Raw genomic sequence first — 26,391 nt, 5'->3', positions numbered from 1 at the left:
ATAAAGGGGAACAAGAAAACATTTTGCAAATAGACTAGAGGCAAGAAGAAGACCAAGGATAGGGTAGACTCACTGCTCAATGAAGAGAGGGAAATAACAGAAAATGTGGAAATGGCAGAGGTGCTTAACAACTTCTTTGTTTCAGTTTTCACCCAGAAATGTGATGGTGGTTGGATATCTACAGTAGTAATGCTGGGGATAGGTTCAGAAGTTAAAATTGGAAAAGTCACCAGGGCCTGATGAAATGCATCCTGGAATATTCAAGGAACTAAGGTTTAACTTCTCTGGGTTTTAACTTCCCGTTTTTTAACTATGCTTTTTTTGTCTCTCACTGTTGCTTTTCTTGGTTCTTTTACTGTGTATTTTTTTAAAAAAAATTGGGATATACATTTAAACTGAGTTTCTACTATGGTGTTTTTAAAAAGTTTCCATGCAGCTTGCTGGAATTTTACTTTTGACATTATTTCTGTTTAGTCTCCTCATTTTTCTATACTTCCCCTTTCTGAAATTAAACGCCACGGTGTTGGGCTGCTGTGGTGTTTTTCCCACCACAGGGATGTTACATTTAATTAGATTATGGTCACTAATTCCAAAATAGTCCAGTTATAATCACCTCTTGGACCAAGTCCAGTGTTCCATCTAGGACTAAATCTAGACTTGCCTCTCCTCTTGTGGGTTCCAGAACCAGCTGCTCCAAGAAGCAGTCATTTAACATGTCAAGAAATTTTATCTCTGCATCCAGTCCCATGCACCCAGTCAATATGGATATAGTTGAAATCCCCCATTATTACTGAGGTTTTTTTTTATTTGTACGGTCTCTCTAATTTTCCTTAGCATTTTGTCATCATTACCGTGGTCAGGTGGGTAGTAATATATCTCGACTGCTGTATTCATATTATTAGAGCATGGAATTACTGTCCATAGAGATTCCATGGAACAGTTTGATTCATTTAAGATTTTTACTTCTTTTGATTCTAGGCAAGCAAACACCTCCTAATCATGTATTGTAACTGACTCTCAGAACAAGAGACCCACAGCATACAGATTGTACCCTTGACAAGTTTATTGCAAGCAATTCAGGAGGAAATTTTAAAAGCGCTATATGTATATGTATATTTAGTACTTAAGCAATTAAAACAGCATGAAAAGACATTAAAAGGCATTAATCAATATTTAAATGGAATAATTAACAATCTACATCTAATCCTTAACCCAATTTAGCAGCCTAATTCTTAGTTCAAATTAACACACACATACACACTCACCCTCACCCTCTGGGGCTGGCCAGACCCCAGGTAATGTTGGTTAATTTGGCTGAGGCGGAAGCCCGATGTGCACGTCACCCCAATGTGCTGAATCAATGGACTCCCCATCGTGGGGGAAAATGGTGTGGTATGTATCCCCTCGGCAGGGGCCAGTCCGACGAGATGCCATCCACTGGTTGCACGCAGTCCAGATGAGGTGGTGTCCATGAGTGACAATCCCTTCTTCTTACTGGTGTGTTTATGACCAATCCAGAAATATCTGGTTTTTGCACCACTTGCCTCACCACAAGTGTGAAACAATGATCTGTCCTTGGTTAGCTTGTTACTTGTTAATTTTCTTATGTGGCAATGCTGGGAACGCTTCCTCGGCCACATACACAGTTCTTTTATTTCACAGTCCTTTTTCTTAAAAGTTGTAAACAAGTCCATAATCTTCCAGGGCTCTTGCTCCCTTCAGCTCATTTACTGTTGATTGACTCATGCTAACCAGTCACACTACCCTGATCCGTGCCAATGACGAGCTCAGTAACACAAAACCAAAGATGGGTTTGTCTGTGGTTAGAATGGGACTGCACTCAGCTAATTGAGACTGAAAATATACAGGATGGGATATCCCACGATAAACAATTCAACTTGACTTTGAAATAAACCTCCCCCCCCCCCCGCCACATTTATTTAAGTAATCAAACATGACAAAAGAAAATCTTTAAACATTTCAAGAAGGCTTATTCAAATTAGATGTGCCAGATTTTAAAAAGGGAAAATAAAAAGAGTGCTACAATGTAGCAACTTCAAAAACAAATTCTTAACTAAAAATTGAAATTCTGTAATCCAAAATTAAAACAAGGCTGGTTAACTCTGTTGAATGGTGTAGTGTTGTAAAAGTGGGGATAGAATTCTAAAACCTTTGTGTTATAACCACAGTGATATTTGCTTATTTTTCACAGCATACAGACCACACCCGTAGGTTGTTTGCTGTAACTCAAATTAACTACTAGCTAACAATTAGCAGAATTCAACAGCTATACTTAAAGAACCAAGTCTGGCCTACATTTCATAGTTATGCTGATGTCAATCATCTTGTGTCAGTCTAATTCTGCATGAGCCCCACAGAAGCCCAACCATGTAACACCCCCCATAGTTTTGAAATACTTTTTTCAGATTGCCCAGCCTGGAAAGCACCCCTAGCAGTGCTCCTGTGTTGCATATGGCTGCCCATGCTAATTACCTGTGCTAGACACATGCTTGGAATAAACAGGGGGCATTGGAAATCACTTGGCCCCCAAGGCTGCAGTTCTTCCTGGGGTCTGCAAATACCAGAAGGCTCTTCAGCCTGTGTGTGCAGCATTCATGACGCACAGAGAGAGCAAGAGGAGAGTGAAAGTGCTCTGGGGTAAATAGAAGCATCCCTGAGGCAAGGAGCCACGTTTGCAACGGTTCTACTAACCACGGCCACTTTCTGCCGCTGTCACTTGCATTGGCCACAGTTTGTAATGTGAACGTGGCCCTCACCTCAAATACATTCAGTGGAGTAACTTGGTTAAAACTATAATTTGACTGGCTCTTAAAACTTTTAAACTAAGCAAAAAATGAAACTGAACAAAACCAGAGCAATGGGATGGGACGAGCAAGTTCAAATTGGTGCCAACAAAAATCACTGATGTGTCTCTTAATTTGATTTAAGAAGGCATGATTCTTAGGCTTAGCAGGATTTGTAAATGAAATTCAGTCATATGCTCGCGGTTGCCTGAAATGCAGCAGCTTTTAGACCCATCTCTGGCTGAAAATGGTTAGAATCACACACACAGGAGGGGAGGATACATGACTCACCAGTTCCAAAGCAAGAAAGTCACCAGAACCAAGCCAGGGCCGCACACTGACAATCCCAGCCCATTCCCGCACCTGTGTGTATCCACTGTGCTAAGGAAAGGGGGAGGGATTCACACAGGTTCTCAAGCACCCCTGTGATTACCACATTCCCATTCCGGGGCCATCTCTTCCCATCGGCTCTGGAGCTCACTCAGCACCTACGCTGTCGCAATAAAAAACCCGCCCAATACCCGTGCTACTTCTGAATGTAAAAACCCTTCTGCTTCTGGGCATATATATGGCTGCCTCACTGTAGCTCTCCCCTAACCCCAGTGTGATTCACAAGCCAAGGGAAGGTGGGGCGAGGCCTGATCTGGCAGGCCTCACCAGAGGCTGCTTCCTGCTACACAAATGAGCCAGGGAGAGAGTGAAAGGAGATGGTTCCCTCCCAGCTTTCGGCCTAGGGTGCCTACCTAGGGTGCAGTTTAAATAGCACCAAGTCAGTTTTAGGCTACGTCCACTCTGGAAAAGTTTGGCGACAAAAGTGCTGTCGACATGCAAAAGTTGCCAAAAATGAAAACTGGTCAAACCGGTTTTTCTGCCTCCCATTGTCGACATTTCATGGCCACATTGCTAGCTTCCCTGTCGACAAATAGAGCAAAGCACTGTGGGTGAGCATCTCACAGTGCAGTGGGAAGGCAAAGCCGATCCCTGCACTTTTTGGGATTACCTCCTAGCTCTGTGAGCTCTCTGTGCAGAGGAATGTCCTTGTAACACAGCCATCTCTCTAGCCCTTCCCCTGCAGCAGCAGCCGGCCTGCCGCGGTGTTCCTAGCAGGGCAGAACAGGAGCACTCCAGTGATTTGCTCTTTGTTTATTCCCCAAAAGGCAGCAGCTCACTTAGCTGTCAGACACTTGCTGGAGCTTCGAAATGGGAGGGGAACAGCCTGCAGGGCAGCAGAGATCATACAACACTGAGCACAGCTATAACAGCAGGCCTTGTGGTATACTGGCAGTAGTCAGTTCTCTCGGCAAAACAACAGAGTCCATAGTGAAAATAAAAACAGCCATCAGACCAAAGATATTTATCAAGTAACGCTTCTCCTGTCATCCATTTCCAGCCACTGACAAACAGAGGCTAGGGACACCATCCCTGCCAAACCTGGCTAATAGCCAGGGCTTGACAAATAATGCAATCTACTCGCCCGTGGCAAGTAGATTGCAACCCAGAAGAGCCAGGTTCGGGCGATCTGTGCTGGACAATGCGGCTGGCAAGCAGGGCTCGCCGCAGTTTGATGAGCCCTGCTAATAGCCATTGATGGACCTAACCTCCCTGAATGTATCTAGTTCTTTTTTGAACCCTGTTAAAGTCTTGGTCTTCACAACATCCTCTGGCAAGGAGTTCCACAGGTTAACTGTGCGCTGTGTTTCTCTCCTATGTGGGTTCTCTGATGAGCAAGAAGATATGAGCGCCGAGTGAAGTTTTTCCCACAGTCAGAACAGCTGAAGGGTTTCTCTCCTGTGTGGGTTCTATGATGACTGTTAAGACATGAGCGCCGACTGAAGCTTTTCCCACAGTCAGAGCAGTTGAAGGGCTTGTCTCCTGTGTGAATTTTCCTGTGTCTAACAAGCTCGAAGCTCTGCCAAAACCTTTTCCCACAGTCAGAGCAGTTAAAGAGTTTCTCTCCTATGTGGGTTCTCTGATGTGTATTAAGAATTGAGCGCTGACGGAAGCTCTTCCCACACTCAAAGCAGTGGAAGGGTTTCTCACCGGTGTGCATCCTCCTGTGTCTAACAAGGTCTGAGTTCCCACTGAAGCTTTTCCCGCAGTCAGGACAGTTAAAGGGTGTCTCTCGTGTGTGTAATATCTGATGCTTAATAAGGTATGAGCGCCTACTGAAGCTTTTCCCACAGTCAGAGCAGCCGAAGGGTTTCTCTCCTATATGGGTTCTCTGATGATCAAGAAGATTTGAGGGCCGATGGAAGCTTTTCCCACAGTCAGTGCAGCTGAAAGGTTTCTCTCCCGTGTGGATTCTCTGATGATCAAGAAGACTTGAGCGCTGACGGAAGCTTTTCCCACAGTCAGAGCAGCTGAATGGTTTCTCTCCTGTGTGGATTCTTTGATGCTTAATCAGGGTTGCATTCTCAGTGAAGCATTTCCCACAGTCAGAGCAGCTGAAGGGCTTCTCTCCTGTGTGAGTTCTCCTGTGTTTAACAAGGTCGGAGCTTTGCTGAAACCTTTTCCCGCAGTGAGAACAGTTGAAGAGTTTCTCTCCTGTGTGGGTTCTATGATGACTATTAAGATATGAGCGCCGACTGAAGTTTTTTCCACAGTCAGAGCAACTGAAGGGTTTCTCTCCTGTGTGGGTCCTATGATGAGCAAGAAGATATGAGCGCCGAGTGAAGTTTTTCCCACAGTCAGAACAGCTGAAGGGTTTCTCTCCTGTGTGGGTTCTATGATGACTGTTCAGACATGAGCGCCGACTGAAGTTTTTCCCACAGTCAGAGCAGTTGAAGGGCTTCTCTCCTGTGTGAATTTTCCTGTGTCTAACAAGCTCGAAGCTCTGCCAAAACCTTTTCCCACAGTCAGAGCAGTTAAAGAGTTTCTCGCCTGTGTGGGTTCTCTGATGTGTATTAAGAATTGAGCGCTGACGGAAGCTCTTCCCACACTCAAAGCAGTGGAAGGGTTTCTCACCGGTGTGCATCCTCCTGTGTCTAACAAGGTCTGAGTTCCCACTGAAGCTTTTCCCGCAGTCAGGACAATTAAAGGGTGTCTCTCGTGTGTGTAATATCTGATGCTTAATAAGGTATGAGTGCCGACGGAAGCTTTTCCCACACTCAGAGCAGAGGAAGGGTTTCTCCCCTGTGTGGATTCTCTGATGATCAAGAAGATTTGAGCGCCGGTTGAAGCTTTTCCCACAGTCTGAGCACTTGAATAGGTTTGCTACCTTGTGGTTTCTCTGGTGTTCAGTAACACCTGATTGGCATAGCACGCTTTTCTCACAGTCAGGGCAGTCACAGGTTTTGTCAGTTGGATGCAGTCCCTGACTGAAGTTATTCCCACAGTCAGACAAGTCAAAGGGTTGCTTGCTTGTGTGAATTCTCTGGTGTGAAATGAGGACCCGTCTACATTGGAAACTTTTCCCACACTCACTGCAAGTGCAGGGTGTGAGTTGATGGGGGATTTTCTGTTGAATGGCGGTTTCTCTGTTTCTTTTCACCCCTCTGCTCCTGTGACTGGTTTTATGTTGTCCCTCCCTTGCATGGTTTCCCTGCTGCCATTCTGGGCTACGCTGACTCTGCCAGGTCTCTCCCAGCACAGGACTCCCATAAACATGCTCTTCAGATCTTCCTGGTAACATCCCACATGGAGCCACGTGCTCCAGTCCTTCCTGCTGAAGTCTCTCCTCATTGTTCTCATGCAGCATCACATCACCTGCTGGGAGAGAGAGAGAATCCAGACAGGAGTCAGTCTCTGTGCTGAAAGGGGAACAGGAAAGGGGGAACACAGCCAAAGAATGGCTGGAAAGGAGGAATAATCATGAGCTGAATTCCTTCTCCTTCCTCACAACCCTTTCCCAAAGGAGAGAACCCAGCCTTCACCTCACCCCACCCCACCCACCCTCTGGCTGAACTGGATCACAGGCTGGCGAGTCAGTTAGACTTGATGAAAATGCAGAAGTGACACCTGCTATGAGGACACAGAAATTGAGTCAGTTTAGCTGATTGCTCACCTGTGTGGGTGTTGCTGCCGAGCCCCCCTTCCTCAGAGCCCTGGAGATCCGGGATCCGCAGCTCCTCCCCACGCTCCACCCAGGAGATCGCATGAGCTTTGGAGACTGGAAATCCTGCCCGGGGAGCAATGAACCCAGTGCTGATCTTGTTCATTAAGGTCTGTGCCATTACTGCTTCCAGAGCCAGGATCCGAGTCGCCCACCCAGAGAGGCTCCTCCCCCCTTGCAGAGACGGGGCTCTGGCTGGTACAAGATCCCATCTCTCACTCACCTGCAGTAAAGGTGCAGCCCCCCTGCCTCGGGAACGGCCCAGCTGATTCCTGGGGGAGCTGAGCTCTCTGCTGCACTCTCTAGGGTGCAACTCAGTCTGCCTCACGGCCCCTCCCATCCCAGGGCAGGACAGGATCACACTGCTCAGGGGAGCTCCGGCCAGGGCTGACACCAAGGCCCCCAGGCAGGGCTCAGACTGCAGCTGCCACATGGCAGGTCACCGGGACATGGAGAGACAGGCCCCAGCAGCGCTCTGGCTCCCCAAGGACTCCGCCCACACCGCTCCTGGCTGGGGGGCTCGGCTTGCCCCACTCTGTGGCTCAGGGGCTCTACTAGCGCCGGGAGGCGGCAGAAGAAGTTGTCTGAGCAACAAAGTGAATCCTTAGTCCCTACTCTTCCCTTTCCCGTAAGGGCCCCCAGGAGGGGCAGACTCCTGCTGACCTGCCCTGGCATCGGTTTCTCCAGTTTGTTTTGGGTTCCCCTCCCAGAAGAGCACAGTGTGGCCCTAGCGCTGTCCCTCCCCTGCCTCTCAGTCCCCATGTGACGAGGCTCTTCTCCCAGGGGCTGCAGCGGGTGGACGGAGATCGGGTGGGAAGGGACATAGGGTTCCCTGGCCACCGTTCATACCCTGCCTTGGGATACCCCTGAGTGTGACCAACCATCAGCTCACCCTGGAAGGGTAATGGGGCTCTGCCTCCTCCCAGGGCTAATGCCAGCCCCCGGCCAAGGAGAACGCTGCTGGGTGTGTTTTCTTCTTCTTCTACAAGGCCTCTGTCCACCAGCAGGGCCCACACCCAGGCCTCTGAGCCGCCGGTCCAGGGCTGCAGTTAATTCAACCTCTACATCATCACCCAAGCCACCTGCCTCTGCTAAATCTGCATCAGCTCCCTCCAGGCCTCCACAAGAGGCAGAGAGATCGTTACCGCCTGTGGAGTCTGCCTGGCCCCGTGTGTCGCAGGCTTTGGGGGAATTCGTTGGGACTGCCCTTCCCTCTGGGGCTCTTTCCTTCTACAGCAAGGCCCAGGGGCCATGCGGTTCGGGGGACGGTGCCCTGGGGTGGATGGAGGTTGATGTGGAAGCAGGAGAGGAGTTTTCTCTCTCTGGCAGGCAGAGCAGGAATCTCTGAAGTGGAGCCTGCAAACTTCTAAGTCAAGTCTGTGGACTTTTTGCTTCCATGTTTCTCACGGGACAAACTGTGCCGGTTCCCAGAGTCTCTGTGTGGCACCGGGAGGGGTGCTGAATCCTGACAAAGCAACCCACTGTATATATGAAAGAGTCTGTCCATCTGCAAGTGAGTGAGTCAGTCTGTCTGTTTGTCCAAGGACTCCTCCTACACGGTAAGAGCTAGCACCACCAAATTCGGTAAGCAGCTTCCTCTGATCGTGCCTTAAAGCAAGGTCGGGGTTTGGTTGTGCCAGGACAATGGGATGTGCCTGGAATATGAATGTTGCTCATAAACTGGAACAGGAGGGATCTGATCACAGGGAGAGTTATACCGCGCACTGACCACAGGGTGGGCAGCAAGGGGCCAGACCCTATTGAAACAGCAGGGGTGGAGACAGGGATAGCTATCTGCTATATATTTGAGGGAATCTGTTTGCATGTCTGTCTGTCCCCCACCTGGGGGACATGCACCCGTCCCCTGGCTGTGCCAGCTGCAGTGGCCATGGACAGTAACTTCCCCCCTGTTCCCAAACTGCTGCGGTGTGAGAGGACAGGGGTTGTCTCATCAGAGAGCTAGAAAGAGCCGCCCTGAGCAGCCATAACGACGCGCTGTAGCACCAGCAGCAATTCGTACCGCACCACAGCCACTTCAGGAAGCAAAGATTATCAGCCACAGCAGCACCTGGGATCCCTGGTGTCAGTCAGGACCCCACTGTGCTGTCAGGTTCTTATAGGGGGCTGAGCATCTCCCCTAATGTATGTATTCTTCCCCAGCCCTGTGAAGCAGGGACACACTGTAATAGCTATGAGGAGACCGGACACAGAGAATCTAAGTGACTTGGCCTAGGTTCACACAGGAAATCTGTGGCAGGGCAAGGAATTGATCGCAGATCTCCCAACGCCAAGCAGAGTGCCTGGAACGCAAGAGGAGCTCTGCTCATGTTTATTTACCTCAGAGCTACCCCCTGCTGAATGCTCACACGGCGTGAACGGCCTCATCCACCCCCCTCATCTCCAGCCCCCAGCCCCTCTCCCTGGCAGGAACCAGCATGTCACTGCGATCAGCCACAGCCAGGGAAGGAGTCCGGGAACCGCATCCTCCTTCCAGGGGCTTCTTCCATGGGCGAGACGGTGGGGAAGAGCATCGAGACCCTGGCAGTGGGAAAGGCAGTACTATTGGTATGTCTCTCAACTTGTGTCCCCTGGAAGGTGGCATGGAGGGGACAGTCTTTCACACAGGAGCCAGGATTTTGGGGCTCAGACTCTCGACATTGGGGAGCAGGGAACAATGAGGGACTCTGAACAAAACCCAACCCTGCTGCTCCAGAGCCCCCTCCCCCCAGCTTGTGATACCCCAGGGGACAGGAATCCTTACCCAGCCAGCTCACGGCCTCGTAATTCTCCTGCATCACGTCCCAGTAGAGGGCTCTCTGGCCCGGGTCCAGCAAAGCCCATTCCTCCTCAGAGAAATACACAGCCACCTCCTCGAAGGTCACCGGCCCCGCCACGGCCATTTCCTGTCCCTGGCTCTGCAGGCCGTGGGCTGAGCTGGAGACAGACATGGGTGTCCTGCAGCCTGTCGGGGGAGAAAGGCCATTGGAGACATTTCAGAAGGGGCTTTAATCCTTTCCACGCCCCCGTTCTGCCCAGACGCTGTCCCTGCTGACACACAGGCTGGACTCGGCCGCTTTGGGCGAATGCTGGAGTCTAGATATTCCATGAACAGCACACACAGGTTAGATCCCAAATCCATATTCCTCTCCCTCAATACCCGGCTCGAGTTCCACATCACTGCACCTGCCACGATGGGATTCGGTTCTGAGCGTCCAGTGGTTCTGACCCACAAGCCGCACGTTCCCCTGCCTAACGATGGATATAGGTGTCTATGTTCAGGCCCCTAGTCTCCCTCCATTTCTTTGTAGCACAGACCTAGGCTCTCTCACCAGGACTAAAGGGACAGAGACTTTATAAACCCTCCCCCAGCATAGAACCATAGAGCTGGAAGAGACCTCAGGAGGTCATCAAGTCCAGCCCCCTGCTCTAGGCAGGACCAATCCCAACTAAATCAACCCAGCCAGGGCTTTGTCAAGGATGGAGACTCCACTACTTCCCCAGGGAACCCATCCCAGTGCTTCACCACCCTCCTAGGGAAATAGTTTTTCCTAATATCCAATCTGGACCTCTCCCACCGCAACTTGAGACCATTGCTCCTTGTTCTGCCCTCTGTCACTACTGAGAACAGCCTCTCTCCATCCTCTTTGGAACCTCCCTTCAGGAAGTTGAAGGCTGCTCTCAAATCCCCCCTCGTTCTTCACCTCTGCAGACTAAACAGACCCAAGTCCCTCAGCCTCTCCTCGTAGGTCATGTGTTCCAGCCCCCTAATCATTTTGGTTGCCCTCCGCTGGACCCTCTCCACTGCGTCTACATCCTTTTTGTAGTGGGGGGTCCAGAACTGGACACAATGCAGAGATGAGGTGAAGTTAAGGGGACCAAAAACCATTGCAGTGTTTGGAAGGGGCTGTCGCTTAAATATTTCACTGTGTCTCCTCCCATTTAGCTGGCGAATCCAACAGGGAAGATCTGCCAAGTCCAGACCCTGGGACACTGAGCCAGTCAGAGCACAGCTCCGGGAAGCGGCACTGAGATGGGAAACACCCCCCATTCCTCAGCAGCAGTCTCCCTCTCCCTGCCCCTCCCCTTGTCCCGAGAGAGGCTCTGCGGGGAGGGGGGGCACAGGGAGCCAGGACCCCCCCCCCTTGCTCCTGTGCCCGGGGCGCGCCCCTCACCTGCAGGCTGCGGCTCCGGGGCTGGGCGCGCGGGGCTGGCTCCAGCCGGGCCGGGCGCCGCGCGGCGCTGGGGACTGGACCCGGCTCCCCGCACCCCCCGCCAGCTGATCCGCGCGGGCTCCGGGCTCACAATGGAGGCGGCGGCGGCGTCTGACCCAGGAAGTCCAACCCCAGTCTCCAGCGCAGACAGCCCGAGAGCAGCCTCCCCTCCGCAGCCACCGCCAGGGCCCTCTGCTGGCACCAGCCCCGCTCGGGGGGAGCCCGCCCCGGGCGCTGCCCACGTCCGGACCCATGGAGCAGAGCCAGCCCCGCGCAGGGGCGCTCCCCTGGCCGGCCCCACAGCTGCTCCGGGCAGGGGCCGATCGCTTCGGCGGCCCCCAGGGGGAGAGCGTGGGGAGGTGGCCGCAGGGTGAGACACACAAAACACACACACAAGTGCACAGCTGCACACACACGTGTACGGGATCACTGTGCACAGCTGCACACACGCATATACACAAGTGCACGGGATCACTGTGTGAGGCTGTGACATGACACTTGTAACCGCTGCGTGCACACAAAACACACACACAAGTGCACAGCTGCACACACACGTGTACGGGATCACTGTGCACAGCTGCACACACACGTATACACAAGTGCACGGGATCACTGTGTGAGGCTGTGACATGACACTTGTAACTGCTGCGTGCACACAAAACGCACACAGAAGTGCACAGCTGCACACACACGTGTACGGGATCACTGTGCACAGCTGCACACACACATATACACAAGTGCACGGGATCACTGTGTGAGGCTGTGACATGACACTTGTAACTGCTGCGTGCACACAAAACGCACACAGAAGTGCACAGCTGCACACACACGTGTACGGGATCACTGTGCACAGCTGCACACACACATATACACAAGTGCACGGGATCACTGTGTGAGGCTGTGACATGACACTTGTAACTGCTGCGTGCACACAAAACACACACAGAAGTGCACGGGTGCACTGCATGCACAGCTGCACACACATGTGTATGGGATCACTGTGCACAGCTGCACACACACATATACACAAGTGCATGGGATCACTGTGTGAGGCTGTGACATGACACTTGTAACCGCTGCGCGCACACAACACACACACAGAAGTGCACGGGTGCACTGCATGCACAGCTGCACACACGTGTACGGGATCACTGTGCACAGCTGCACACACACACGTGTACGGGATCACTGCGTGCGGGTGTGACATGACACTTGTAACAGCTCCACACACAGGGGTTGGCAGAATTCCATCCCCCAGACCAACCCCAGCTCCTGCCCCCCCAGTTTGCCCCCCCCCAGCCGCTTGTTCCCAGGCCACCGCAATCGCCCCTCGCCCAAGGGATTCTTACACACACTGCGGGCAGAGCGAAGGGCAGCGGCTTCAGCAGAGCTGGCGCGCATGCGCCTCGCCCCCTGCGGTCTCCCGGTGCAGTGACTGGCGCCAAGTGAGGGCGGAGGCAGGGCAGCGGCCAACGCCGCGGTCACTGCGCGTGCGCCGCGCGGATGGAGCCGCGCACGCGCGGTGCGCCCTAAAGTTGCGCGTTCGGAGCTGGAGTAGCGCGTGCGGCTGCCCGCTCCCTGCGCCCCAGCCCCGCTCCCTGCGCGCCCCCCCCCCCCCCTCCCGGAGCCACCGCCTGCAGGTGAGGTGCGCGCCCCGGGCAAAGGGCGGGGGGGGTCCCAGCTTCCAGCCCCCCCAAGTCTTTACAGCCCCTCCTGGGGGGCAGAGCCTGGCAGGGGCAGCAGGAGCCATGGGGGGGGGTCTCATCCCCCAAGTCCCTGGGCGCATTCACTCCTGGCCTGTTCCCAGCGGGTCCATGGCAGGAGATGAGCAGGACACAGACCCGGTGTCCAAGGCAGATATTGCCTGAGGGGCAGGGACCGTGGGAACCATCCCGACCCCTGGGAGTTAGTGTTCAAACGTCCCTAGGGCTTTTCTGCCTGCACTCCCAGATCCCCTGGGTGACACCCGCTGCCCCTCACCCCCTGGGTGACACCCGCTGCCCCATATCCCCTGGGTGACACCCGCTGCCCCTCACCCCCTGGGTGACACCCGCTGCCCCTCACCCCCTGGGTGACACCCGCTGCCCCTCACCCCCTGGGTGACACCCGCTGCCCCATATCCCCTGGGTGACACCCGCTGCCCCTCACCCCCTGGGTGACACCCGCTGCCCCTCACCCCCTGGGTGACACCCGCTGCCCCATATCCCCTGGGTGACACCCGCTGCCCCTCACCCCCTGGGTGACACCCGCTGCCCCTCATCCCCTGGGTGACACCCGCTCCCAGCTGCTTGGGGCAAATCATGCAGCGGGGGGTGGGAATCGGTGTGTGTGCAGGAGCTCAACTGAACACACGGGTGAGGGTGGGGGGTGTCACATAGCTGGCTGCAAGGAGCAAAATCAGGCCTGGCAAAAGGGTTCAGAAAACTGCAGAGGCCCTTCCAGCCAGTGGCAGAGGAGAAACCCAGGTATAGAGGGGGGCCGAAGGGGTGGAAGTGATCGCAGGTTGCAGTTGGGAGCTGTTTGTATAGCGGGCAGAGGAGCTTCTTCCCAGTCCCAGGATAGGGCATCTCCGGGCCGGCTTCGCAGTGCTGTGCTCCGAGTGGCACAGTGTCCCCCAGGGACCGGACAAGGCAGCTCTTCCCTTCCGGATAAGATGCCTGCTAAATGGGACTAGACACAGTGAGATATTTTAGAGACAGCCCCTTCCACACACTGTAATGGCCAGACCTGGTCTTAGGGTCTAAATCAGTGTTTCTTAAACTTTTTAAGGCCGAGGAACACCAAACAATCATTTATCTTTATGAGGAACACCAAGTTTTTTTTGTTGAGCAAAAAAAAAAAAAAAAAAAAGGTCACCTGCCCCTTTAAGTTCTGTTGTTCTCCGCAGCCACAGAACACAGTTTAAGAAACACTGGTTTAAATGAATCCCCAGTGGATTTCTGCATCTGCTTAAAGCTTCAGAGGAGTTTGCATGTGTCTTGCGCCTGCTTTTCCCGTTGCTGGAATTGCAGGGCCTTTATCCTGTGGTGTCCTTTTATCCCTTCCAGTCTGTGCCTTTGGAAAGTTATTTCTGTTTATTTCCGTTACTCGGGTCCCTTCCCCATTTCCCTCCACTGCCGTTGTGCACAGAGCTGTTGTCGGCCATCGCGGTATATTCTGTGGCCAGATATCCCGGAAAGCATTCGGTGGCTGGCAGTTTGAGCAGTCCCACAACCCAGTGTTTCTAGTGTAGCTCTTCCTGCTGGCGCTGCAGCTTCAGTTTCTCATTTTCCATTTTTGTTCCTTTCCCCCCCACAACAGAAGTTTATTCTTTGCGACCATGTGATGTCCAGGCTGACAGATTCCTGAATTGGCATCAAAACTCCTTCAGTTTCCTTCCATCCTCCACTGGGGACGGCCTTTGTTAGCTGTTGTTTTGCGCCTCTACCCGGCACATTAACGCTTTGTCACAGGTCACCACTTGGGTAGATCTCGGATCCCAACTGTTCACTACGGGCCAGATTTTTAAATGTGAAAGCTCCAAGATACTTTGGAAAATCCTTTTGCAATTGAAACATATTAAAAATCCTTATTTCTGTAAGGAATTCCCCAGTTTACAAAGACTGAAGTACACACTTTACCCTTCTACTACAGTAGACTTCCGATTATCCGGCACCTTTTGCACCTAGGTGGGTGCTGGATTATCAGATTTGCTGGAGAATCGGGAGTTCCCGGTACAGCTCCCTCCCTCTCCCCTCCCCTTTACTCTTCGCTTCTCCTCTGTGCTGTAACCTGATCTTCCTCTCCCTCCCCTCCCCTTTCCCCTTAGCTGAAGCAAAACTGCTCTTCTCCCTACTGTAACACGATCCCCTCCTCCCCCAACCTTATGCTCCCTCTGGTTACAGCCAGCATGTGTGCTGAGCGACAGGCTTTTTAATCAGCTGGTCAGGAGCGCTCGGCCGAACAATTGGATGCCGGACTATCAGAGTTTTACTGTACTTTGTGTATTGCATATTTAAGTGTTGGGTTTTCAACTTTATTGTTTATATGTCTAAGTGCACATTTTAATGTCCTAGATTTTTATGTAGGCTCCATCTGTTGGTATGATCCATTTCACTGGTGTTCTTCCTTCTGACAGTGCAACCGTTCTGTGTGGCTGGAATCCAGGATTTTAAAATGCATAATCCTTCTTTGCGTTGGTGGGGTCTCTGGCGTAGAGCTGACCTGGCTGGATTTGGCTTTTTCCCTGGTGTTTCTACAGGAGACTAGCTCGTGCTCGTTAGTGGCTGGCAAAACAGGCATTATCTGAGCAATGAGAACATGGACTATAATACTGACTCACATGTGAGTCAAACGTTATTAAGACGGCTCTGGTACCGATTGTAGGGCTACCGGTACTACCTTGCTGTCACAGCTCTTTGCGTCTGAGTATCTGCAGCCCCCTGCATGCCTAACTGTTATGGAAAAGCAGTTAAAACATTTCAAACTAAAGGAATTAACTTTAGGGGTTTTTTTTTTTTTACTCCTACTTCCCATTATGTCTTCCCCTTATGAAGGGTTTGTCTCCGTGGCATGATGCTAAAGGTGTGATGTTACAGCTCAAAAGTTACAGCCCTGAGGAGACTGAACGTTGAAATCTCTCCTTTTCAGTGTGATTAAATATTCTGTTGTTTTTAAACAGTAGGCCGAAAACTGCCTGGCTATCAGTCTGTTCATGGAGAAAAACTGCTGGAACCACAGTGGCTCCTCAGTCTGAGGATACGGCTCCGTGTGAACCAAGAACGGGAAGATGAAGCCAGAAAAATTCAGACGAGGGAGGGGGCAGGGATGTTTGGTGAGGAAGATGATTAGCCGCTGAATCAAATGGCTGAAGAACTGGTGGATTCTCCAGCTCTTGAGTGTCTTCAAAGCAAAACTCGACGACTTTCTAGAAAATATGCTCTGAGGGAATAAAGGTTCGTCCTGGGATAACGGGATTAATTACAATAGCTTGTGACACAGACCAGAGTATGTGATCTAATGATTCCCCCCTCCTCCCCAATTCTGTGAGTCGTAGGAGTCCATCCTGTAAACATTCAGCAGGTGTGTTTAATTGGTTGATCAGAACCACTGGGTGCTCAGAACCAAATCCCGTTGTTGCAGACATAGTGATGTTGAAACTCAAGCTAGATATTGAGAGAGATGGATATGGATTTGGGATCTAATCTGTGTGTGCTGCGTGTAGAATATCTAGACTCGGGTATTTCCCCAAAACGGCCGAGTCCAGCCTGTGTGTCAACAGGGACAGAGTTCAGGGAGAACGGGGGCGTGGAAAGGATTAAAGTCCCTTCTGAAATGTCTCCATTTGCCCTTCTTCCCCTGATAGGCTGCAGGACGTCCATGTCTGTCCCCAACTCAGCCCAGGGGCTGCAGAGCCAGGGACAGGAAATGGCCGCGGCAGGGCCAGTGACCTTCGAGGAGGTGGCTGTGTATTTCTCTGAGGAGGAATGGGATCTGCTGGACCCGGGCCAGAGAGCCCTCTACTGGGACGTGATGCAGGAGAATTACGAGGCTGTGAGCTGGCTGGGTAAGGATTCCTGTCCCCTGGGGTATCAGAAGCTGGGGGGGGGGCTCTGGAGCAGCTGGGTTGGCTTTGGTTCAGGGTCCCTTATTGCTTTCTGCCCCCTGTTGTCAGGGGTATGAGCCCCAAAATCCTAGCTGTGTTAGAGACTGTCCCCTCCACACATCCTCTCAGGAGACGCGGGGTCAGGGACATACCAATGGTGCTGCTCTTCCCACTGCCAGGGTCTCAATGTGCTTCCCCACCATCTGGCCCTTGTTGTGCCTTGGCTGGAGGTGTCGGTGGAAGGGCCAAGGCAGGAACGGCAGGTATCGGAGTTGTGGGGCAGGGTCCCCCTTGTGCCTGTGGCTGAACCCCTGAAAGGAGGGCGCTGTTCCCAAAGTCGTTCCCCTCCTGTGGCTGATCTCTGTGCCACACTGGTTCCTTCCAGTGAGAGGGGTTGGGGCTGAGGGAGGGCGAGTGAGGCCGTTCACACACTGCAAGTGTTCTGTGGGGGCAGCTGTGTAGTATAGTACTAGCCTTGGTATCTGGCCCTTTAATGTCTCGAAAGCTCGGTGAACTGGCATCTGCTGTGGACGGTAACACAAATCCCCATTCAGTTATCCGGGAACGTTCCAATAGCCCCCCCAGCATCATTTCCCGGCCTTGGTGGAAGTTGCATTTGTAGACTTGTGGCAGTAAAGCCTGTTCGTGTCATGGGTCTGTGTGTAATATAGTGCCATAATCAGGTGTTATCTGACCCATCCTACAGCTATGGCTGGCCATGCACCGTCAGCAACCAAAGGGCAGAAAAGAAAACGTGTGGTGCTGACGATCACCCAGAAACTGGACCTCATCAGGCGCCTGGAAAGAGGAGAGAAGAGGAGCCAGTTGATGCAGGAGTTTGGTGTCGGTTCATCGACCATCTACGATATTAAGGCGCGGAAGGCAGATCTCCTGAAATTCGTGTCGGTTGCCGAGACGAGCCAAGCCTTGGAGCAACGCCGGACTTTGCACAAACCCAAACTGGAGCAATTAGACAGCATGCTGTATGAATGGTTAACCTTGAAGCGTTCCGAGGGAGCGTCGATTTCCGGCCCAATGTTGATTGAAAAGGCCAAGGACTTGTATCAGCAGCTTGCAATGACCGAGCCCTGCGTTTTTTCTGATGGTTGGCTGGCACGCTTTAAGATGCGGCATGGTATCAGGAGACTTGATATCTCTGGAGAAAAACAGCCTGCTGATCCTGAGGCCGCAAAGAAATATTGTGTGTTCTTTAAAAAGCTGATTGGGCAGCATGGTATAACCCCAGAGAACCTCTACAATGCTGCCAAAACGGGCCTCTTTTGGCGTTGCCTGCCATCTTCAGCCCTCGCTGGTGCAGGTGAGGTTGGTGCACCTGTATTCAAGAGGAACAAGGACTGCGTCACCCTGCTGACATGTGCAAATGCTACTGGCACACACAAAATCAAGTTGCTAATGGTTTCAAAATTCAAGCAACCAGGAGCATTCAAGGGTATTGTTCATCAGCTGGTGGAGTACAAGACACAGCCTAATGCATGGGTGGACAAGGACATATTTCTGTACTGGTTCCACCATATCTTTGCTCCTGCAGTGAAAGACCACCTGAAGGAACGTGGACTGGCAGAAGACACAAAGGTTATTCTGGTTTTAGATGACTCTCAAGCTCGCCCTTCTGAAGCAGAGCTTGTGTCTGGCAATATTTTCACCATCTTCCTGCCTGCAAATGTCACCTCACTCATTCAGCCCATGGATCAGGGAATTACGCAAAACCTAAAAGCCCTCTACAGAAGGGAATTTACGAGGGAGCTGCTCAACTTTGAAGGGGCGGTCCAAGAGTTTCAGTCCCGGTACAGCATCAAGGATGCAGTCTTCAACGCGGCTCGTGCCTGGTCTGTTGTCAAGCCCACAACTTTAAAGCGAGCGTGGAGAAAATTGTGGGCAGAAGGGATATTTGCAGAGGGGTCCTCTGAGGAAGAAGAATTTCAAAGCTTTAACAGAAGACCAACAAGTAGAGCGCATCCGGAGATAGTTGGTGTCCTTCAAAATGGTGACCCCGCACACCTGATCGCTAAACTGAAGGATGATGAATTTGAAAAGTGGGTCAAGGTCTATCAAGGCCTAGATGATGCAAAATCCCTGACGGACTCTGAAATGATGGAAATGGTTGTCTATCCGGAGAGAAATACCTGTCCTGCAGGTGACCTCGATTCAGAGGCAGAGGAGCATAGTGAAGAAACTAAAGTTTCTTGGGCAATGGCCGCCCAGTGTCTGGAAACGTTGGTGAAGTTTGCTGAGCAGCAACCTTCTTATTCTGCTTCGGAAGTCACCCAGCTGCACGTTATCCACAATAACTTCCTCAAGAAAAGGCAACTGACTTGCAGGCGGGCTGACATCAGTAAGGTGTTTCAAAAAGCTGCCACTGCGTGTGCCACTGGTCTAGCACCATGGACAGCAGCCGTTGTCAATCTTGAGGAGCAGTAAAGCACAGGACTGGGTGCAGTGAGTGTCTTGAAAGGCGTAGCGTGAAGTCAGGTTATTTCATTTCTTAAACATTTTTCGTTTGGTGGAAAAGCTCAAGTAACCAGTGTGATGTTGCTGGATTTTTATACGAACAGGCAGACCATAATTGCCCCACATTTTGTACAAAAGGGGGCTGAGTCAGGTGTCTGTTGAAATACTTTTCTGATTCTCTTTCTCTACATAGATATAGAAATTTTAGAGTGCGTCTGTCTGTGAGTCCATTTGTTCAAGACCACATCCTAAATGGTAAGAGCTAGGAGCTCCAAACTGGGTAGGCCGCTTCCTCCTCACCTAACTTAAAGCAAGGCCAGGGTTTGGCTGCACCAGGACAACTGGAAATGCTGGGAATGGGACTGTGTTCCGTATCCTGCAAAGGGAGGGACTGTTGCTTGGAAGGAGGTGATATGAAAGAGGCCACCGGGGGGCAGCCAGCAGCTGGGGTGGCAGGGAGAGATCAGGCCCCAGGCTAGGTGGCTTTGGGATGAGAGGTTGCCTGGGAGGGAGGGAACAGGTGTAGGGTGTTTCTCTGGTGTGGATTCTCTGGCGGTTCATGAGCGTAGTGCTCTCAGAAGAACTTTTCCCGCGCTCTGCACATCTGTAATGCTTTTCTCCCACGCGGCTTCTCGGCTGAGTAAGATGGGCTGATCTCCCAGGGGTGCTTTTCCTACAGTCATCTCTCCGGTGGGGATTCTCTGCTGAGCTGTTTCTTTGATTTTTCCAACCCCTCGGCTCCGGTGAGTGGATTTACCCTGTCTCTGCCCTGTCTCTTTCCCCTGTTGCCTGGGCTGAGTCTTACACGTTTTTCCTCGTCTCTGGAAAGCATTCAGCTCAGGTCTTCCCAGTCTGTCCCTGTTCTGGACTCCCAGCTGAGGATTCTCCTTCTCGGTCTCCCTCGGCATCCCGTCACCTGCTGGGAGAAAGAGAGAACCCGGTTTGGAGTCACGCTCTGCACGGCAGAAAAAAGGGGGCTCCGGAAAGGGGAGTGTGAAAAGAGAAACAAACCAAACACCTGCCCCAGAAAGGGAACCAATTCTGCCACCTCCTTCCCATGTGAATAAAGAGGAAAAAGTTTCCACTGGGCTGGCAGGACTGGTGAAAACTCTGGTGTGGAATTTGTCACGGGCACGTAACACAGTATTGGAGCCGCTTTTAACAATCCCTTACCTTGGCAGGCAGTTCTCAGTATTGGCGTTTCCTCGTCTCCTGGAGATCGGGGACTCCCAGCTCCTCCCTGCCAGGAGATCACATCCGGTCTGGAAATGGGTAACGTCACAGCAGGGCTCAACATTCAGTTCTCTCAGTAAACAGCCGGAGTTTCAAAACGTGGGGCCTGTAACACTGCAGTTCGGTTCCCAGTGTCCAGAACTGTTAGTAACCGGGCCAGGTATTCTGCTGTCAGAGTGTGGATTTAGAAATATGCTTTTAGGCTACGTCTACACTGGCGGCTTCTTGTGCAAGAACAGCTGTTCTTGCGCAAAAACTTGCCGGCTGTCTACATTGTACGCGCGTTCTTCTGCAAGTCAATTTACAGGATAGCGTTGTAAAACAGGGCTTCTTCCCGAAGAGTTAGTCCTCTCCCCACGAGAGCTCTTCCACAAGAGGGTAGTGTAGACTGGCAACATGAATTTCTTGCTCAAGAAAGCCCTATGGTTAAAATGGCCATCAGAGCTTTCTTGCGCAAGAGAGCGTCTACACTGCTATGGATGCTCTTGTGCAAAAGCACATCTCTTGCGCAATAGGACATGGCCGTGTGGACACTCTCTTGTGGAAGAGTTTTTGCACAAGAACTTCCACAAAAGAGTTCTTGCGCAAGAAGCTGCCCGTGTCGACGTAGCCTTAGGGTCCTGTCATTAACGTTCCCGGCCTTGGTCATTTGATTACAGCCCAGACCCTGCTCCTGCTCCCAGGAGACATGGCCAGCAAGAGATTTAATCGCGTCAAGGAGGCAGCTCAGATAGTTACAGTCAAAAGCCTGGGAAGTGTTTGCGGTGTCGGCTCCTAGGTTAATAATCCAAACAAGAGAAATTGCTGTGTGTGAATCACAGTGGGGGGGAAAGTCCCTACATGGCATAGGGGGGTCTCCTTGGTGTTTCCACCCGTGCTCCCTTCAGGCCAGGGGGGAGACAGGCAGGGTATCACCTGCGCTCCCCTCAGGCTGGGGGGGAGACAGACAGGGTGGCTCTTACTGTTTAGGAATTCTTAATGAAACAGCCAAACTCTAAAATATCAGTTGTTTTTATAGGTGCCTTCAGCTGGGAGTGAGGGGTGCAAGCTGCCCCGGGAGCGAGAACGACCCCAGCCCTCTCTCACTGCAGCTTGGGGCAGGTGAGAAACGTCTCTCCCTGGCTGATGCAGCTCCAGAGTTGCTTTGAGGGAAGCTGAGATTTCTGACATGTTTTGGACCGACAGACAATCTCTCTCAAATATATAGTGGACAAGGGCAGGGGGAGAGGAACAGTCTGACCTCAGCTCCTCCCTCCTCTGCCGTCTCTCCCCCAGCCCACAGCACGAGCAAGAGGTTGAGGGGCGGCACTCTAAGGTAGAGGAGCCTCCTGGCCAAACTGCTCGGGATCCCTTGTCAGAGGCTCCGGGATTGACCAATGGCTCCCGATCCGCTGGCTGGTGGCCGCTGGTGTGCAGAGTGGGCCGCGAACTGCGGACAGGAAAACTAGGAGCGAGCAAACCTCGGTGTTTGCAACAGCTGTCCCGCCAAGAAACTGTCACAAAACTAGCAACGAAGCAGCATTTCTTCAAAGACTGAACATTTGCTCTCACACTCAGAAAACAACACGGACAGTTATGTACAACAGCCCCACACGGTGACGCTCAACAGTTACAATACATTAAATAATGTATACAACCCGGGTACGTCTAGACTGGCAAGATTTTGCGCAAAAGCGGCCGATTGAATTTGCGCAAGAGCACTGACTTTGTAATGTACAAAACCAGTGCTTCTTGCGCAAATACTTTCATGCTCCTGCTTGGGAAAAAGCCCTCTTGTGCAAGAATACTTGTGCAAGAGGGCTAGCGTAGACAGGCAAAAACTGTTTTGCCCCCGGCTACGTCTACACTGGCATGATTTTCCGGAAATGCTTTTAACGGAAAAGTTTTCGGAAAAGAGCGGCTAGATTGGCAGTTTTTGCGGAAAAGTGTCCATGGCCAATCTAGACGCGCTTTTCTGCAAAAAATCCCCAATCGCCATTTTCGCGATCGGGGCTTTTTTGCGGAAAACAAATCTCTGCTGTCTACACTGACCCTTTTGCGCAAAACTTTTGCGGAAAAGGACTTTTGCCCGAACGGGAGCAGCAAAGTATTTCCGCAAAAAGCACTGATTTCTTACAGTAGAAAGTCAGTGCTTTTGCGGAAATTCAAGCGGCCAGTGTAGACAGCTGGCAAGTTTTTCCGGAAAAGCGGCTGATTTTCCGGAAAAACTGGCCAGTCTAGACACAGCCCCCATGTTTTACACCAAAAAACAGGCAGCATGTGACGTGCCCCTTCCCTCCTCCTCCTCACCACCCCCGGGCTCACAGAGCTCAGTTCAGAGAAACACACATGGCCCCTGCCAGCTGCTCTGAACGCATGGGGAGGCGTGGAAGGCAGGGACTGTGGGCATTCTGGGGGGAGGCTGGGAATGCGTACCTGCCCTCCCCGTGGGGGAGACGGGGAGGCAACTTGGCTCCTGTGGGGGTGGGCCTGGGCAGAAGGGGTGGGGCTGGGGTTGGGGGTTGGCCTCTCCCAGCCCCACCTTCACTGACCAACGCCCCATGCCCCACACTCCTGTCTGCCCCGACTCCATCCTCAACCCCACATCTCCTCCATTAAAATCTTGAAAGGGTACGTTCCTGGATTGCTTATTAAATTCGTGGCGTGTCCCCATCAACAGTTATTACCCCCTCCTGTACCGGATGGTCGACTGTCAGGAAAACTGTTACGTTTGCATTGGCTTAATGCGGTCGATCTGTTTTACAAAGAGTAACTCACAACCCAGTGCAGGTGAGGAAGGGGAATGTAACGTTGGAGCTGAGATAACGGCAAAGGATTTGACTGGCCAGCTGAGGTGAGAATGTCTGTAGGAAACAGCTCAGCAGACACAGGGAAGCTGTCACCTCCGGCAGGGGGACAGCTTGAGATACGATGATTTTGTCCAGAGCCGGAAGAACGGAAAGATTTTCCCAGTGAACTTGGCAGAGTGAGTGAGGAGGGGGATCATGTTCTCAGCATCGAAAAATGTCACTTCTCCCGCTGCATAGTCCAGAAAGACCCCTATGAGCTTGGGTGTCTCACAGAAAGACGGAGGTGGATGAGAAGAGGTCAGAGCCCAGATCCCTTTCTTGGCATTAAAGGAGCTTCTTGATTTCCTCTTCACGTACCCTTTGCTCACCCCAATACCCCAGCCTTCCCCAGCCCCCACCTCCACCTCCCAGTAATGTCTCCCTGAGGTGAAGCCCTCGGATCCTAGGACAGCAAAGGAAGAGCAAAATCTTCCCGGGTTGTCGGGCAGATCCTGCAAGGTGTCTCCCAATCTCACGCTTTTCCGATCCTTGGACAGGACGAGCTGGGGATAGGCCGTGTCTGAGTCCAGAGTCGCCTCCGCTGGGCTGAGAGAGAGAGAAAGTCAGGTTTTTACAATGATTTCCGCTACAGAAGCCGCTCTCGTTTGGGTGCTGATCCTGGAAGTCACCCTAGAGCGGGATCCAGGGCTACTGCCCAGCCCTGCAATCTAATTAATGTGAGCTCTGGTCCTGTGATTTCACTTAGACGTTCCAGTAAAATGCTCCATCGATATACGCTCCCGGCTCCCGCACGTTTCAATGGATTCAGCCATGGGTGGAAGTAACTGGGAGGCTTTCTTCCTGCTCCCTGATGAGGAGCAGAACCGAAAGCAGGATCCTGGTACAAATCTCAAGGGCTGTGTGATCTCGTGCAAAAGCAGCTGCTCTTGCGTAAAAACTTGCTGCCAGTCTAAACTGGCCGTGAGTTCTTGCGCAAGTAAACTGACGTTCTAATGTATGAAATGAGGGCTTCTTGCGCGAGAACTCTGATGCTCCCGCGCAGGAATAAGCCCTTTTGCGCAAGAGCTCTTCCAGAAGAGGCCAGTGTAGACAGGCAACATGAATTTCTTGCACAAGAAAGCCCGATGGTTAAAATGACCATCAGAGCTTTCTTGTGCAAGAGAGTGTTTACACTGGCACGGATGCTCTTGCCCAAAAGCACATGGCAGTGTAGACACTCTCTTGTGGAAGAGTTTTTGCACAAGAACTCTTCTGCAAAAGAGTTTTTGCGTGAGATCGCGCCCGTGTAGACGTAGCCAAGGGTACTAGTGAGTGGGCTCAGGGCTGGCGGAGTCGTGGATGGCGGGGGAGGTTCGCTTTTAGCCAGCCACTTTCATATGCCTGCTGCCCCAGCCGGCATAACGAGCAGCAAATTGGGGTGCATGCCTTACTTTCACCCCAGCTCATACCATGTCCATCCCTGCGGTCTAAGCCCCTTGCAGGTCCCTGAGACCCCCAGCCCACCTGTGGGAAAGGTGGCTGGCAGGTTACCTGCAGAGACAAGAACTCTCCCCTATGTATGGAACCTTCTGGCCTATGATTCTGGGGATTACGCTGAATGTCGTCAGTGCTGCATTCTCGTAGGGATGGCTCCCTTTCCTTTACCTTCACACTCCTGTAAGTTTGGTGGCAGGGTCACTTTTCTTGCAGGAGAGGCACCGTCCTATCCACTGCCCTCAGGTTCCAGGGCTGCTCCCGCCAAGGTCAGATCCTGCAGGCTGAACCGGAGATTGGCTGTCACCACTCGCTGCCTTTTCCAGGCAGGGACACACGGTTCCCAGGGAGGGGTGGGGAGCAGGGGCCTTGCAAACGGCAGCCCCAGGGATTCAATGGGGACCTGGGGGTTAGCAGGCAGACAAACCCACCTGTCACCGCGGGACGGTGCATCCGCCTAGGGGGGAAGCAGAGAGACGAGGGTTCAGATTTCGCTCGGCAGGAGGGTTCTGCCCCTGCCCTGGGGACGTGTCGCCCTCTGGCCCCCAGAGCCCCCCCCCCCCGGCTTTGTCTCTGGGCTGGGATTGGTCCCAGGCTGCTCCCGGCCTGTCCCAGCCCTCGGGTCAGACTCAGCCTCCGCGCCCGGCCGGGCAGCCCCTGCCCTTTGCCCCCAGCCTGGGCAGTCCCGGCTCACCAGCTCCCTCCTGGCAGAGCCCTAGACCACTGCACAGTGGGGGCAGAACCGCCTGCCCAGCACCTCTCTATATGAGCTCTGCTGGCGGGGGGGAGGGGTCCCCTCCCTGACCAATGGCTGCTGGGGCCATGGGCTGGGGGGCTGAATGGGGCCTGCCCAGCTCCTCACACAGTAGCTCCTTGTCCCCCCAGTATGGGGTAGGCTGTTTCTGTATGGGCAGGCAGGATGGGTGTGGGGCTGGGAGCTTCCCTGGGGATGCCAGGCAGACGGGGTCTGGGGTGTTTAGCTCTCTGCCTCAGCCAGACTTGCACAGAAACTCGTGGGAGAAAGAACCGGCACATCCCTGGGAAGTCCTTGCCGGGAATTCCTTGCTGAATAGTGAAGTGCTGCAGCCTACAGCCTAGAGAAGGGGAGGCCGGGGGGAGGCTGGTGCAGGAGGTGGGATGGGACGGAAGGTGAGAAGGCCGTGCGGATGGAGAAAGAAGTATGGCTCTTGGTGATGTCAAGAACAAAGGGGTGGCAGGGCTGGGTTATGACCTGCTGCAGGGCAAGAGCGGGCAGGAGCCAAACACGCCCTTAGGCCATGGCTCTGAGGGACAATTGAATTATGACCCTTCCCTCCAAAGCACTTGCCACCCCTCCCAGCTCGGTACCATCTGCAAACTTAATAAGTGTCCTCTCTGTGCCAATATCTAAATCGTTGAAAAGATACTGAACAGAGCCGGTCCCAGAACAGACCCCTGCGGAACCCCCCTTGTTCTGGCCTTCCAGCAGGATTGTGAACCATTAATAGCGACTCTCTGGGAATGGTTCTCCAGCCAGTTATGCACCCACCGTATAGTAGCCCCATGTAGGGTGTATTTCCCTAGTTTATTGATAAGAGGTTCATGCAAGACTGATGCTTTGGTTCCTCCAGGCCTGGGTCCTGCACCAGAAGTATGCAAATGAGGCTAAGTGTGGAATATCGCTGAGCCTCATTTGCATACCTAATGAGCCGCCAGTTTTGCAGAAGAGGCTCTTGAGCTAGAAGGAGTTGTCTACACTGCCCCTTCTTGCGCAAGAAAAACCCTCTTGCGCAATGCC

General features: G+C 52.5%; 2 protein-coding genes across 6 annotated transcripts; one reads left to right on the top strand and one right to left on the bottom strand.

Moving 5' to 3' along the window:
* Positions 1–374: 374 nt before the first annotated feature.
* LOC102460554 (uncharacterized) lies at positions 375–11,378 on the bottom strand. 4 transcript variants are annotated; one of them, XM_075913546.2, is made up of 4 exons: positions 11,028–11,378; positions 9,617–9,817; positions 6,808–6,921; positions 375–6,512 (listed from the first exon to the last, which is right to left on the bottom strand). In XM_075913546.2, exons 2-4 carry the CDS (start codon positions 9,801–9,803, stop codon positions 4,453–4,455), a joined length of 2,361 nt encoding a protein of 786 aa, XP_075769661.2. In that variant the 5' UTR covers positions 9,804–9,817; positions 11,028–11,378; the 3' UTR covers positions 375–4,452. The 4 variants fall into 4 exon arrangements, with proteins under 4 accessions (XP_075769661.2, XP_089627374.1, XP_089627373.1 ...); XM_089771248.1 differs by lacking the exon at positions 6,808–6,921 and having other exon boundaries at positions 11,028–11,377; XM_089771247.1 differs by lacking the exon at positions 11,028–11,378 and having other exon boundaries at positions 9,617–10,252.
* A 1,168-nt stretch (positions 11,379–12,546) lies between these two features.
* On the top strand, positions 12,547–21,231 carry JRK (Jrk helix-turn-helix protein). Of its 2 annotated transcripts, none has more exons than XM_075913578.2 (4): positions 12,547–12,706; positions 15,727–16,000; positions 16,411–16,611; positions 17,357–21,231. In XM_075913578.2, the coding sequence occupies exons 3-4, from the start codon at positions 16,425–16,427 to the stop codon at positions 19,087–19,089; spliced, it is 1,920 nt and encodes a 639-aa protein (XP_075769693.2). In that variant the 5' UTR covers positions 12,547–12,706; positions 15,727–16,000; positions 16,411–16,424; the 3' UTR covers positions 19,090–21,231. The 2 variants fall into 2 exon arrangements, with proteins under 2 accessions (XP_075769693.2, XP_006114656.3); XM_006114594.5 differs by lacking the exon at positions 12,547–12,706 and adding an exon at positions 13,316–15,389.
* The last annotated feature ends 5,160 nt before the right edge of the window (positions 21,232–26,391 follow it).

This window comes from Pelodiscus sinensis, chromosome 19 (genome assembly GCF_052426305.1).
Source record: "Pelodiscus sinensis isolate ZL-2025 chromosome 19, ASM5242630v1, whole genome shotgun sequence".
Taxonomy (NCBI): Eukaryota; Metazoa; Chordata; order Testudines; family Trionychidae; genus Pelodiscus; species Pelodiscus sinensis.
The sequence above is the reverse complement of the archived record's forward strand: the minus strand, read 5'-3'. Positions and strand labels throughout refer to the sequence as shown.

What these genes read in the sequence shown, in the direction of transcription:
- LOC102460554 (XM_089771246.1), bottom strand. Translation starts at nt 7,288, where the DNA reads ATGTGGCAGCTGCAGTCTGAGCCCTGCCTGGGGGCCTTGGTGTCAGCC. An exon ending in CGGCAGCAACACCCACACAG is followed by an intron (nt 6,513 to 6,807) that starts GTGAGCAATCAG and finishes TCTCTCTCCCAG; the next exon opens with CAGGTGATGTGATGCTGCAT.
- JRK (XM_075913578.2), top strand. Translation starts at nt 16,425, where the DNA reads ATGTCTGTCCCCAACTCAGCCCAGGGGCTGCAGAGCCAGGGACAGGAA. An exon ending in CGAGGCTGTGAGCTGGCTGG is followed by an intron (nt 16,612 to 17,356) that starts GTAAGGATTCCT and finishes CCCATCCTACAG; the next exon opens with CTATGGCTGGCCATGCACCG.